The sequence below is a fragment of the Cydia pomonella genome, chromosome 20 (genome assembly GCF_033807575.1).
Source record: "Cydia pomonella isolate Wapato2018A chromosome 20, ilCydPomo1, whole genome shotgun sequence".
Classification (NCBI taxonomy): Eukaryota; Metazoa; Arthropoda; class Insecta; order Lepidoptera; family Tortricidae; genus Cydia; species Cydia pomonella.
This window is the reverse complement of record NC_084722.1, coordinates 9,558,408-9,574,190: the sequence shown is the minus strand read 5'-3', so window position 1 is coordinate 9,574,190 and position 15,783 is coordinate 9,558,408. Positions and strand designations below refer to the sequence as shown.

Below are 15,783 nucleotides of genomic sequence, written 5' to 3'. Positions count from 1 at the left end.
TATTATGTACGGAAGACCGTTAAATTTTAGGTATAAACTATAAAGTGCCGTAATTTTGGAGTAAATTAAAAGCTATTAGGTTCAAGCTAAGTAGTGTATAGAGAACACCTTGGTGCATAGTATATCTTTATTAAAAAGATGTGCAATGTATGATACCCTAAAAAAATTTTTTTTTTCGATTGCGGCTCGAGGATAAGTCAGTCGGTTGGTGCAATCTCAAGTTAAGCTTTTTAAAGCATTATAAACATTCAGTTAACTTTGCACGCCTGGGCAAATTATGGAACATGTATTTTTAATTATTTTGTACATTGTGCTTCGGGGGAAATTAAGAGAGACGTGAAAATTTTAAAAACGGTACTTATCTAAAGACATTACATTTGCACTAAATAAAAAATAGATTTTTTTCACCGGAAGTTTGTAAAAAAGTAAATAGAATTAATCGCAACGAACTGCAAGCGAAGGTGGTTGGCAGCACGTGGCGCGGGGCGCGCGGGGCGGGGAGATAGCGCAGCGCGCAGCTAGGGTTTGCAATATCCGACAATTTTTCGGATCCGGATACATAGAAATAGGATATCAAGAACGACTGTCTAACTTCAAAAGTGCGACTAAAAATGAAATGCAGGTTTGTGCGTAAATTGTCTATGTGAGATCAAAAATAGTGATGTCATGTTACAACATATTAATAATCTATCGGTGTTTGACTGCTTTATCGACTACTTATTCAAATGTGTTTGATTGTATAAAAAAAATGTTATACGAGTAGGTATGAAGTCGCTTCCCTTATGGTAATATAGGGCCCAAAAGGTGCCTATGAAACCAGCATCATATTTTAGTATGTTGTTAAGCATGTTATTCTGACTAAAAAACCATCGGGAGACAGTTTCTAACGTGGTTAAGTCACCAGTTATGACGTCATCAAAATGGCCGGTGCCGTGTTCAGAATATTGCGTATACCACAGCAAGTATATCACATGTAAGCTTGTGTGGGGTGTCATAAAAAGCAAAATTAAATGCGCTACAATATCGTTTATACATTTGACCTTGTAAATACCATAGTTTGCGAGAAATTTTAAGTTTTATTTAAATATTCCCGAAAAAAAATCCGTTTTTTGTTTTCATCAACTTCACTAGTAACTTTACAGGAAGACATTGTATCAAGATATGAATGCTATATTATTAAGCTATAAAATTCCATTAAAATTTTGAAAATCGGTTTATAAACAAGCAAATTACACTATTTTTGTTCCATACCGGATGACACCACCAAGAGTCGGATGGCTGTTTCAATACAATTTGCAAGGCAAATGATGTTTAAGTAAAGGTAACTTGCTGAACGATATTTATAGTAAAGTAATATTTTCGATAAAAGAATTATTATCAAAATTAAGAATACTGAGATCGTTTTATTGTAATTTACTCCGGATCTAGCTAATTAAAGTTACACACTAATTAAACAAAAATATTTATTTTTTTACGTATTATTTTGTCCCAGAGCATGCACCTTCGCATGCGCAAAGCATAGTGTATTTAAATCCGTGTTTTACTCCCCCACACCCTGTACAGCGTTCTTTGCACTTGCAAGACAATAGCTCCTTGCAGAGGTGTACGCTGGTCCATCATTTTTCTTTCGCCAAGCCTAGTTGCAAGAATCTAGCATTTGTGGGTCGCTATTCAGGTAAATTGGTCCCAATGTGGGTCTGTTAAGCCCTTTTTATATGCTGTAGGAGAGCATCCTGTTGAAGGAATATACTCGATCGCTCTGGTTTTTCCTAAACAAGATCCTCCTCGCAGTATTTACATTACCTATTTGTGTCCCTACTGGGAAGTTATATGTAGGGTTTGCAATTAGAATATTGTGATATTCTAATTATTCGAATATCCACCAAAATAAATATCCGAATAAACTGATTTAGATAACACAGAAATAACGTTTTTAACTATGTTTTAATACAATGATATCACCCCAACTAATTTTAAATGATTACTTGATTACTATAATAGCTAACATAATGTTATCTCTAAAACCGTACTTAATAAGGAGGGTTTATATCTGGATTAGCTGGTGCATAGTTGGAAATACATCCAATGCCTCACCTCGTGTTCATTCGTCATGAAATACTAACTATGAAAGCAATACTTACTTACTTCACTGGATCAGTGACCCAAAAAGAATCTTGGCCTTTGATACAAGAACAACGTCACTCTGCTCTATTCTGCACCACTCCACGCTAGTTGGATACTCCGAGGGCGTTTTAGGGCTACATCGCTCCTGCGGTATATCTTTTCACAGCCCGATTCTCTCCCGTCCACTCCAAGTGACCAAGCCTGCGAAGTCGTGCAGTTTTCCTACGCTTTCATCTTCTCTATCTTCATCTCTGATAGGTCCCAGAATATTCCGCCAGAATTTCGTCTTCTTCACTAAGAACTTGTTCTTTTTTTTTCTGATTCAGAGTTCAAGTGTAATACTTACCGATGTCATTCATCAAAATCTAATTATTGTCTTATAGACTTGAATCATGGACAGTCTACTGATCAGCTTGGACACTAAAACTCGGCGAAGCGCTGCTGAGCATCTTAGGGCATTTTGGATTCGAACATCTATCTCCTCTTCCCGATTACTTTAGGTAGGTCTTTTCTTTTCGATCTGCGGTGGCAGCATGGTTCTATTTTTATCACTTGTCACTATGCCCTTCATGACAAATGATAAAGAGCCGACCACCTTAGCCCTATTCATTTGGAGATATTCTAGTGGTTGATTATCAGACCAATTTTCTCTCCTTCCTACTCTACTATCCTAGCCTTGGCCTTCAGGTTGCTTTTTTTTGAGCCTATAGCCCCAAGTCATCAGGATATCCAATGATCTAATGTTTGCATTAAGCAACATTCGCATTCATTGTTGAAGTTACTGCGTGACACCTGTATGTACCTATCAAAATTGATGTGCTGTTAGTATTTGAATTGATTAAATATATGAAAATATTATATTTAAATGACAAAATGGTATGAAATTATTCATAAATTTCATTAGAAAATTGTTCCGGTTATAGGTCAATAACCATATTTAACGGATCCGTAATATCCGGATCTTATGACCCGATATCCGGATATTTCGGATATCCGGATCTCAAACCCTACGCGCAGCGATTGTTCCGAGACAGTTTGTTTGACACTTTTGACGGGCAACGAGCACAAATCTTTCTTCTGGCATTAAAACGGAACTATTGTTTTAAACAATCATTGAGTGAACTAAGTAGTCTAACGTTTTCGTAAGTATATGGAAAAACGCGATTTTTCGAATTTAACAAACATTGAGCGTACCTGTATTTAATTTGTTGACTGTCTGTCTGCATACTCAGAAACCCTACTATTTTTGCAGTACATGCCACTACTCGTGCCTCAAGAGCCGTGCTTCGTCGGTGCATCTACGCGCGTTCCTTCTCTTGCCACTAATCACGCGCTTGTCGCTTCTGTGTATTTATTGCTCTACGTTTTTGGTACTTGATTACAAAACTGCATGTTCCGTATAAAAATGCCAATTTTTTATGCAGTGCGAATGTAAACAAAATCAAATGAATATGATTGCATCAATTTCCAATAGTATTAAAATTTCCCCCGAAGTACAACGACAGTAAAACATGAAAAACTACTTTCCGGGTGTCGCACCGTGGTGCGAATTTGACATTGGATTTAGATATTTTTTCTAATTATTTACTCAATTTGCACCGAGTACATTACTTTCCCCAGACCCGCAATGGCCAAAATATATTTTTTTTAATGTTGTATTTTTTTTTACCTGTTCCGTAGCTTAAATTAACATAAATAACACGTGCGAATTTAGATATAAGTGTTGTAAAACGTACACCAAATTACACCGAGTACACCTTTTTTCTCTTCTCAGTTATAACCATTACATTATTTTCAGCCGATTTCACCCCTTTCCGGGGGGGTGAATTTAGTAACGATTGTATAAAGTTCGATTTTTAGCCCATACAAAACAATCCGTAGTGATTTTATTAGTCCTTAGAATTAGTTCCTGACTTTAGTGAAATTTGAGTTAATTTGACCGTACTACCCATTTAGGGCCAGCATATGGGTCATGCTCAAACAGTTCCGCAGGGCCAGTGACTCACTAAACATAAACGAAACGTAATTTGACTTAATAAAGTACGTATCCACTAAGTTAACAACCATTTCTATAAGGTATATTACGATAAAATAGTACATTACGATACAAGTGCGAAAAATAGGAAATTCGAAACGAGTGGCGATAAATTAAAACACGACCGAAGGGAGTGTTTTAAATCGACACGAGAAATAATAATCTCCATTATCCCTTTATCCTTTTCGGAAGCAAAATGAACTACGAGCAATCAATTTCACCTTTCCATTCAAAAAAATCGTATTGACTAACATGTCTTTGTTTTGCTTAGAGTAGGTAGATGAATGCACCACTATCTATCACCCATCACTTTGTGGCAGGTGTTCTTATGTTTTGTAACCTGACTTGAATAAATTAAAAAACAACCAATTTCGAGCCGCGAACCGAGGGTCCCGTATAGTATAGGTCCCAAAATACCTATATGTAGCATACAAAGCCGTCTATTTTTATTGTATTAATTTTTACGTTTTTTTCTCGCAGCTCTAATTTAAACAGACGAAGGAAGATAAGTGAAGAAAAGTACAATAGTACATTACGATACAAGTGCGAAAAATAGGAAATTCGAAACGAGTGGCGATAAATTAAAACACGACCGAAGGGAGTGTTTTAAATCGACACGAGTTGCGAATTACCTATTCGCACATGTATCGTACAACGTTTTACTGTACATATGGCCCTTTAAATGTTCGACACAGTAACGTAATATGCTACTTCTCGCACTAGTGCTATAAAGTAGCCCCATATGTACTGTAAATTTATTTAAGATGTCTGTGGACGATGTTGTTGTTCTCACACTTTATTATTTATTTAAACTTTATTGCACAAAAGAAAAACTTAATGTGCAAAAGGCGAACTTAATGCCACGAGGCATTCTCTACCAGTCAACCTTAGGGCAAAGCGGAAAAGATTGTAGGCGGCATTTAAAACTAAAAGAAATTGTTATTGAAAGAAATAGAGTCCTATTTCACATAAATGAATGAGCTTTTTTAATGTTAGGGGGAAGACCATTCCGGAGACGTGCACCCTGAATTTATTCTTTGTATTCTATTTCTGTGTCTGATCTTGTGTGTTCCTTTTCCTTTTGAAGCACGGAACTCTAAATAATAATTTACGCAATCGCGCCCGAAACAATAAAAAGCACGGATCACAGTACAGTTTTCATAGATAATTGGCAGAAAATAAGGTAAGCTATTTATAAGAAATTAAGGCGTTCTGCCTACCTGGCATTCGTAGATTGACGCATATTGATATTAACGTGCGTCAAAATTGCATGTATCGACATATTTTCATTTTCAATGCACTGGTGATGATTCTGACGTTCAATTGTGCAATGTGACGTATACATTTGTGCAGTGTAGATGTGATTAATAGTTACAATATTAAAAATCAAAGTTACCCTAATTTCAACAGTACCATATGGTAGGTATGTATGACTACCATGTAATAGCACTTACTTTAAAATAGTAATCAGCCATGACAGTTATTATACCAGTTTTTATTGACATTTTCTATCTGCTGAGTGGTATTTCATTAATGTTCACGATTTTTCTTCCGTTATGTGTGTAGTGAATCTCGAGCAATTGGCACCATGAGCGCCCCATTCTGCAGGCCCGATAACATTGCCTGCACGGAGGTCGCTGCCGCTATGAGGGTATGAAAATATTCATTGTTTTGACTAACATTACTCGTATTCGGCAAATTCAAAAGTGTCAACAGTACTTACATATGTGATCGGTGTAGCTAACTATACGTACCTAAAGACTATTGTGTATGTGTGGCAGTAAAGTGTTCAGACATTTTGAATTTGACATATTTATTAATTATTATTCACACATCACACACATCTCAAAGCATACATCTCGAAGAATGTAAAAAAAAACGCTTAATTAAGGTGTATATCTTGTGCATAGCCTTATATGCGTGTGAGACGTGGACACTGACACAACGGGACAGAAGGAACAGGTTGAAATGTGGTGTTGGCGGAGGATGCTAAGGATTAGCTGGACAGAAAGGAAGACGAACGAAGAAGTACTGAGCATGGCAGGAGAGAAGAGATGCCTGTTAGACCACCTGATACGGCACGACAGATACTTTTTTCACCCACATATCTCAGCCAAATAAAAGATAAAGTTTCTGTTGTGTCATACGAGGAAGTTAAAAGGCTGGCCCAGAGAAGATTGGTGATTACTCCACCGACAAGAGCATAGCTCTTAAATGTTGATGATGATTAATTATATTCGCAGTCGACATCTAGCATCAAGTAGCGGAACTCTCAGTACCTACTGCTACTCGACAATAGATATCGCGGCAAAGAAAAAGTCTAATGCTCAACGATTTTCAGCTAATATTATAACCAGAGTAAGCGTAGGAGTTGAAAATAGAGTTCCAGTTACTCTAGTTATAATATTAGCGGGAAATCGTTGAGCAGTAGACTTTTTGTTTGGCGCGATATCTATTGTCGAGTAGCAGTACCGAGAGTTCCGGTACTCGATTCTAGATGTATGTAGACTGCGTATATAGTAATCATTTTGGTACCAAAACTGATGTATGAAGTGAGCACTCTATTACTTCTATTTATCTATGCTTCAGAATACTTTATGACAACAATTGTATTGAATTTAATGAAAATATACCTACTGTTCATTGGTAGTTTTGTTGTAATTTGTATTTGTTGTTGTACTTTGAGCTTACGAGTTGGACTATAAAGTTTGCAGATTCATTATTTACTTACAAGGGTACACAACTGTCCGACTCCGATTTGACTCATTTTGATATATGTTATAGAGTAGTCTAAAATAACGGACACGTATTTTTTTTTAGCTGCCCAAACTCAACCTATTGGGAGAAATTGTCCTCCAAAGTACTAAAAAGTTACTAAATCTTCTAACTCCTATAGAAAGTGGTGCTCAAGCAACTTGCTAGTTAATGGCTGGTTTGAGTATATGTTTGAAAGCAGCAAAAAATAATGAGCACGTGTTTTGTTATATCGGCTAAAACTCATTTTTTCCTGAGTGAGAGAGAATGAATCAAATCGGAGTCGGACAGTTGGGTACCCTTCCTTGTTAGATTAACCTATTATACTACTGTATAAAACTATTGAAAACGGGGTATTTACCATGTATATTTCTTTTTATGAGTTCCCGATATTTTGGCACAGTCGCATATGCCATCCTCAAAGGTCAGGGGTAACAAGCTCGGTGCAAGTAATTTTCGTCTACCCACACACCATAGCTATATCCCTCTTGCGGGTTCGCTGTATGGTGCCACTGCTGCTGTCGGGGTAAATACTCCGTTTTCAATTGTATTTATTGTGTAAGTATATGACCATTTTAGCTTAAAACCTTATTAACCTGTATGTAGAGAGGACCTACAGGCATTATAGCAGAGTTCAGACCAAAACCTACTTACTTATGGGCTTATAAAAACATGTGTTTCAGTCATCTCGCTTCATCCCTGTACTGCTGGCGGCTATACACTTCTTTAATTTCCACAAATATGACGTAAGAGACCCCGAGGGTTGCGTGCCCGGCATCGATGAGTCTAAACTCCTTCCCGAGTATGACTTCATCATAGTAGGCGGAGGTTCTGCCGGTAAGAATTCACGTCACATCATTTAGACGTGGAAAATTAAGTGACATCGTGTGCTTTCCTATTTCATAAAAGAGCAAAGATTCATCATTAAAATTTGATCCCACTTTGTCAACTCTAATATCTGAAGTTAAGCAATTTAATGGAAAAGGGCAAAAAAAAATACTTTAAATAATATTCTAACCGAAAGAAATGGGACATTCTAATGAATTTGAAATTTTGAGCACGCCTAATATTACCAATTTGGTCCGTACCAAATCACGAAGACAACATAAATTCTATTCTATTTTATTTATAAACTACTGTTTCTCAGGTTCCGTTGTCGCAAACAGGCTATCCGAGATTGCCAATTGGAAAACTCTGGTACTGGAGGCTGGCGGCCGTGAGACGGAAGTATCCGATATTCCTATCTTAGCTGGATACTTGCAAAAAAGCGAATTAGATTGGGAATACTACACGGAACCCAATGAGAACTATTGTCTGGGTAAGTTCATACATTTCATAACATGTAAGTCATATTATCAAAAGGGTAATATAACATACAATTAGGTCACTGTCAATTGAAGACTAAGCACAATTAAGATAATAATAATCAAACTAAATTACAGTAAAAAAAAAACAATATTAAAGTAATCGAAACAATATAAATATACAGTAAATTAAATTAAATCATTCTTATAATATTCAGACATGTCATAAAAGTCGTAATAAAATCAATTAATATAAGATAGAACAAAATAAAATAATCAACACAACTTAAAACCTAGATCTAAAAATAAATAATACTAAAATAAAATACTAAAAACTATCCCCCTGCGGCATCGTGCCTAATTCTTTGAGCGAGGAAGCTGCCAGCTCTGCGGTCACCGGCGACCTCTCTAATCCTTTTAGATAGTTCCTTAAACAGGTTGAGGGCGCTCGGACCCCACGGACCACGGGTCTCGACGCCAAATGATACGAAATTGTATTCGGCGAAAAGACCCCTATATTTAGCCTTTTTAGGGTTCCGTAGTCAACTAGGAACCCTTATATATAGTTTCGCCATGTCCGTCTGTCTATCTGTCTGTCTGTCTGTCCGAGGCTTTGCTCCATGGTCGTTAGTGCTAGAAAGCTGAAATTTGGCATGGAAATATAAATCAATAAAGCCGACAAAGTCGTACAATAAAATCATTTTATTTTTATTTTTTAGGGTACCTCCCCTACACGTAAAGTGGGGGTGATTTTTTTTTTTGCTTCAACCCTACAGTGAGGAATATCGTTTGATAGGTCTTTCAAAACTAATAGGGGTCTCCAACAAACATTTTTTGATAAACTGAATATATTTGGAGATAATCGCTCCGAAAGAAAAAATGTGTCCCGTCCCCCCTCTAACTTTTGAACCATAGGTCAAAAAATATGAAAAAAAATCGTGGAAGTAGAGCTTAAGAAAGACATTAAATGAAAACTATAGCGGACATGATCATTTTATCTGTTTTTGAGTTATCGCAAAAAGTTTCCTCTTCATAGTAAAAAGACGTACTATCCACAGTTCATCCCTTGGTTAATAATCTACTATACGAGTACTTTAAACTCCAGTTTAGCTTATTGTGACGCAAGCGTAACTGCGGAACCCTACTCTGAGCATGGCCCGATATGCTCTTGGCCGATTTTTTATTTAATTTTTCGGGTGGAGAAACCGATAATTCTACATATGTCATATTTTGTGACAAATGTCGCACCTGTCACCGATGTGAAATTGGGGCCAGGAAAATAACACACTGTTGCCAAAATCTGCGGGGTAAAACTTCATTCATTTACAATGAAATCAAATGAAAATAGTAGACAACGTAACAAGTTATACCTAGACTGTCGACGGTAATCATATCAAAAGAAATCAAATATTTTACCATATTGTATTATTAAACAAATCGAATGTTTAGTTTAATTTTACCTTGATTTCATTTACAGCATTTGAAGGCGGCAGGTGCCTCTGGCCGCGTGGAAAAGTACTTGGTGGCAGCTCTGTTCTGAACTACATGCTCTACCTGAGGGGCAACAAGAGAGACTACGACACATGGAAATCCTTGGGCAATAAGGGTTGGGGGTACGAAGATGTACTATACTACTTCAAGAAATCAGAAGATAACCAAAACCCCGTCTATTCGCAAACTCCTTATCATGGCACAGGGGGATATTTAACTGTATCTGAGGCGCCTTTTCACACACCCTTGGCTGAATATTTTGTCCAAGCTGGAAAAGAATTAGGTTACGAGAATAGAGATATCAATGGTGCAAAGCAAGCCGGGTTTATGATCGCTCAGGGCACGGTGCGAAACGGCAGCCGGTGCTCGACTGCCAAAGCATTTCTAAGGCCAATTAAAAATCGGCCGAATCTCCACATCTCTTTAAACTCATTTGTAACTAAAGTGTTAATAGATCCAAGAACAAAAACCGCATTTGGTGTCGAGTTTGTTAAGAACAATAAAATCTATCGTGTCAGAGCCCGGAAGGAAGTGATATTATCAGCTGGATCAATTAATTCAGCTCAGTTATTAATGTTATCTGGCATAGGGCCAACCGAAGAATTAACTAAACACCGAATACCTGTAATACAAAATTTAAAAGTCGGTTATAACTTGCAAGACCACCCAGCTGCCGGAGGGCTCAATTACTTAATGTATAAAGACGGACAAAAAGCTGTTAATGTTAATATCGACGCGTTATCCACCTTAGTAGATTATGCTGCTGATGGAACAGGACCTATGACAATCCTGGGAGGAGTTGAGGGTTTAGCGTTTGTGAACACCAAATATGCAAACGCGAGTGATGATTTTCCCGATATTGAATTTCATTTTCAAACAAGAACCACAAGTACTGATGGTGGAAAAAGGTTTAGGTCGATCCAAGGAATTCCGGAAGATTTTTTTAATGCAGTGTTTGCACCGGTCAACGAGCCGTCATGGTCCATCATGCCTATGTTGCTGAGACCATATAGCAGAGGCCGAATTCAGCTAAAAAGCGCCGACCCATATGACCCTCCCCTTATATACCCCTTTTACTTCACAGATGAAAACGATATGGATATAAAAACTCTGGTCGAAGGAGCAAAGCTCGTATATGCTCTGTCGAAAACAAAGGCTATGCAGAATTTCGAATCAAGATTTAATCCTAACATTTTTCCTGCTTGCAAAAATATTCCACTATACAGTGATGCGTTCTGGGAGTGTATGATCCGGCAGTTAACGGTAACGGTATATCACCCGGTGGGAACCGCCAAGATGGGCCCGTACTGGGACCCTAACGCGGTAGTGGACGACGAGCTCCGGGTGTACGGGGTGAAAGGGCTGCGCGTCATCGACGGGAGCATCATGCCACTGATTGTGAGCGGTAACACCAACGCTCCCATCATCATGATCGGTGAAAAAGGCGGTGACATGATCAAAGAACATTGGTTAAAGGAAAAAAAATATCGCTATTAGGTTAACCTTCTGCATCTAAGGTAAATTTAATGCTGTTTTTTTGTCATTCAGTATAATCCTCGAGCGACTCATAGCTCTATGATCTAAATCTGATACTAGCCACTTTACTTGGTTTGAACTTTCGTAAATTTATTTCGTGTGCCTATCAGATGTAATTTAAAAAAATCATGAAATTGTCATATTATCATATTGTCTCATATACTTAACTTAAAATATTTTTTCAACACACTTGCTCGTAATGTGGAAGTTATTGAAACGCTTTTAGCCCTATAATCCTAGATATAAACACACGTGCTATTTCATTATATTATAGCACTTGTACGTTAATATATGGTAATCCGACTGACTAAGGTAACTGATTGCTAATCTTAGATTGGTCGAGTAGATTTTACAACAAGGACTGGAGGGCGGCCAGCGGCTGGGTCGAAGGGCCGGCAGGCAGTATGACAGATTTATTTATAGAGTTTTACTAAGTAATCAAAATTTCATTACTTCATTTCTGAGAAACATCCTAAAAATTATGTATGTATTAAATCCTTAGTCTTTCTGGTACCTTGTTGTACATTTTGCATCCTCTTTTCACTCTCTCCTCTCATCTACTCAAAGGTGGACTGGAAGAGATCCCTCAAAGGGATAAGTTCGCCTTTGTATTTCTTATTAATTGTGTTTCTTTTAATACGTATTTTTGTACAATAAAGAGTTTACTACTACTACTAATACTGCTAGAAACAAAACAAAAAATATTTGTACCTTTATTCTAATATCAATCGAGATGACGTTTAATTCGAAACGAAGTGTCAGTTGCAAACAATTTTGTCAAATTTCGCATGTTACTTGATATCGATATAGCAATCGGCCCCGATTCTAGTTTGTCTCTGAATTAAAAAAAAACACCTGATGCGTGACATGCGCGAAAAAGTTTGCATTACGGTTTAATTAGTTTGTAAGTATAACATTACTTTGTTGTAATGTTATAATGACTTTGTTTTGTTGAAGCTTATGATCTTGATGTAGATAGAGCAGTGTACATAATTAGGCATTTAAAATACTCGTGTGATCCTCACATCACTCATTTCATTCGTTTCATAAACCCACACTCGTATTATAATGCCTTTCATTATCCAGCAGTCTCAAAAACTACTATATTGCACTGTTACGGCGCGGCTTACGTGGGCGATGACTTGCGAATGCGAAACAGCATTTGGAGATCGTCCACGTAGGACACTTCCATAGGTATCATAGGATAGAATTCACCCGCGCCGCGCCGCTTCGCGTTCGCGAGTTATTCGCTCAGGTAAGACACTGCCTTTATCACTGTCTAGACACGCACATGCGAACAAATGCAAATTCGGGCCGCTTCAAATTCATCATCATCATCATCATCATATCAGCCTTTTATCAGGTGATTCGCTCAACAGGACGTCTTAGAACCGTCCCGCGTCGCATGGCACTTGCAGGGAAAAACCCGCGTGTCATCGGTCCAACTTACTACGAGCGACTACCCCAAGACTTAAAAGACGAGCCCTCTAATGAAAAATTTAAGAGCCGTTTGAGAAACTTTTTATTGGATAACCCATTGTATTCTATAAAAGAGTTTTATGACATTACCAATTAGATTTATTTAAATAGTAAGCATATTGTCGACATCTGTATTTTAAGATTTACTATAATTTACTTCTTTGTTAGCTTAATAACGACCCTAATGGTGACATTATTTCTTATGCTGACATTATTTCTGTAACTGTATCTATTTATTTTCTACCTTAATGACGACCCGTTCTTGGTGAATTTATTTATACAATTGAAATTTAAAAACTTTAGTCATTTTAAATGAATTATTAATTGTCACATGTTTTTCCTATGTATATAAAGTAAGACAAACCGACAATCACAATATAAATTCCTAAGAATTTACCACGCGTAGTTTTAAGTGAAATTGTATATTGTGAGATAAATAAATCATATCATATCATATCGCCCACTGCTGAGCATAGGCCTCTCTTCTAGTACGCCACTTATCCCGGTCCCGAGCCAATCTCATCCAGAAGTGACCCGTAGTCTTCCGAATGTCGTCCACCCAAGGAGCCAACGGACGCCAGGCACTCTGAAACGGAAAACTTCGTCTGGAAGCGGCCACCATTCCGTTAACATTTTGGCCTACCTGCCATCACTCTGCCTGGCCCAGCTCCATTTTAATTTGGTAATGACGTGTCCGACGTGTCCGTGTGCGTGCGTGTGAAAAGCGCTGGTGGCCTAGCGGTAAGAGCGTGCGACTTGCAATCCGGAGGTCGCGGGTTCAAACCCCGGCTCGTACCAATGAGTTTTTCGGAACTTATGTACGAAATATCATTTGATATTTACCAGTCGTTTTTCGGTGAAGGAAAACATCGTGAGGAAACCGGACTAATCCCAACAAGGCCTTTTTTTTTTTTTTTTTTTTTTCTAGGGGGGAAAATGCATTCCGCATACCACCCGGGTGCGGGGGGCGACCCGAGTGGTTATGTGGGACTCCCGTCCAGGCTAATGAGGCCGACGGTATACCCACTAAAAACCCCCCATATGTCACCTCGCCGCCTTATTGGTGGGGTTACGGGAACGCTTGCGCACTCATCCGTGACCCCACCGGCGGCAGCCGCCCGCGAGCGGCTCCCTCGCAAATGCCCGAAGGCCCTTCACGCTAGGCGCGCCAGATGGTTCGACGCGCCTTCCTCTTCGGCCTCCGTCCTGCAGTGTAGCGGACCCCCCCGAGCCCGCCACAAGGAGGCCACGGGCGCCAGAAAACTCCCAGCGCCCGGCGGCAGATGAGGTCCATGGTTCTGCCGCAAACCACAACTCGGCTGCAGAGGACAGGGAGAACGGCACACCGTAATACCGACACTCCTCTTCCTCTGCAGCCCCACCAACGCCGCTACTGCGGAACGGCCCCGCCAAGGTCGCAGGGGATAGGGAGAGTGGCGCATCGTGATACCATCACGCCTCTTCCCCTGCGATCCCACCTCGGCCGTCGAGGATAGGGAGAACGGCTCACCGCAATACCGACACTCCTCTTCCTCGACGGTCCACCTCCAGCGCGTCACAAGCAGGCTCACCAAGCCCACTTGGAGCGTCCTCCTCGGGCCAGCCCGCACCTCAAACAGGCCGGCCCTGGTTGCCTCTTCGCTTCACCGTGGGTGACCAAGCCACGGCTACTAAGCCCCTCCACCACGACAAGGTGGGCAACCCGCGGGGGGATCCCAACAAGGCCTAGTTTATCCTCTGGGTTGGAAGGTCTGATGGCAGTCGCTTTCGTAAAAACTAGTGCCTACGCCAAATCTTGGGATTAGTTGTCAAGCGGACCCCAGGCTCCCATGAGCCGTGGCAAATGCCGGGACAACGCGAGGAAGAAGAATGACGTGTCCGACGTCTTGCACCTTGGTGCGACGTCGGATCTCGACATTCCTCACTCGGTCTTGAAGTTTGATGCCGAGCATGGCGCGCTCCATGGCTCTCTGTACCACTCGAATTTTATGCACAGTCTCCTTAGTGAGCGTCCATGTCTCGGCACCGTAGGCCATGGTGGGCAGGACACATTGGTTAAAGAGGCGAGTTTTCAGGCATTCATGTCCACCAAGCAAGGCAAGAATGTCCGCCAGTTTATTGAATGCCGCCCAACCCAGCTGGAGCTTCAAATTACTCGTAACAAACGTTTCTTATTCAATGCGTCCATAATGGCTATTAGTTATTTTCTTTAACTGACACATGTCGATTGTATCATATTTTTAACCCGCAAATGTGTAATAGCTTCTGTTTTATATAAATAAAAAAAACAATGACGTACGTTGGTGAACAATTGCACCCACATTCTTTTTAAAGTATGTAATGTCTGAACACTTTACTGCTACATACGAGGGTGAATCATAAAATTAAACAATTGCGTATTTACAAAACCTCTTTATGCTGTTTTATTTTTATTTTTAAGTTCATTATGTCATATGATTTTTAATCTAACTACTCCCGCCAATCACTGTTGCTCGACATTTACGAACTTCGATTTTCGCAGTTTCAGCCCAGTGCTCCGTGGACCACTGGTTGAGAACCACTGCTGTAGAATATCATAATCATATATCTTAATCATAATCATATGTAGGATATCATATATCTTAGTGGGGTGAGTATATTTTTCTTGACAGTTTTGACATAGCAGTTGTATAAGGAATATAATTATTTTATCAAATTAATTTATGCCAACAACAGAGCGAATTCATGCCCGAAGTCGATTATTGATTTTATTTTAAATATCCGTAAACATTGTAATAATTTCAAACTACTGAACGTATTTTAATGCGCTTTTCACTAATGAATAGAGTAATTTTTGAGGATAGTTAAAGTGTATAATTCGTAAAGGTATTGTGTAAATTGGTTGAAGTCTGATAAAATTACGCTGACTTTTATCGAAAACGCTGCCCAATCCAGAGAATTTGAGATATAACAACACAATGTACAGTGGAATTGTCTCTTTCGTTGGTCTACAAAAAAGTCCGCGATCTATCTATACCCATTCTTATCTGCAACAAAAAGATCACCTGATATGTGGTATTT

The 15,783-nt window shown here is 39.1% G+C and overlaps 2 protein-coding genes across 4 annotated transcripts in view; one reads left to right on the top strand and one right to left on the bottom strand.

The window, feature by feature from the left end:
• LOC133529207 (flotillin-2) overlaps positions 1-15,783 on the bottom strand; it is a 405,995-nt gene that overhangs the window by 106,183 nt on the left and 284,029 nt on the right. The gene's annotated exons all lie outside the window — the stretch shown is intronic.
• On the top strand, positions 5,302-11,757 carry LOC133529148 (glucose dehydrogenase [FAD, quinone]-like). 2 transcript variants are annotated; one of them, XM_061866786.1, is made up of 5 exons: positions 5,302-5,578; positions 5,726-5,810; positions 7,597-7,750; positions 8,061-8,231; positions 9,695-11,757. In XM_061866786.1, exons 2-5 carry the CDS (start codon positions 5,748-5,750, stop codon positions 11,203-11,205), a joined length of 1,899 nt encoding a protein of 632 aa, XP_061722770.1. In that variant the 5' UTR covers positions 5,302-5,578; positions 5,726-5,747; the 3' UTR covers positions 11,206-11,757. The 2 variants fall into 2 exon arrangements, with proteins under 2 accessions (XP_061722770.1, XP_061722771.1); XM_061866787.1 differs by having other exon boundaries at positions 5,302-5,582.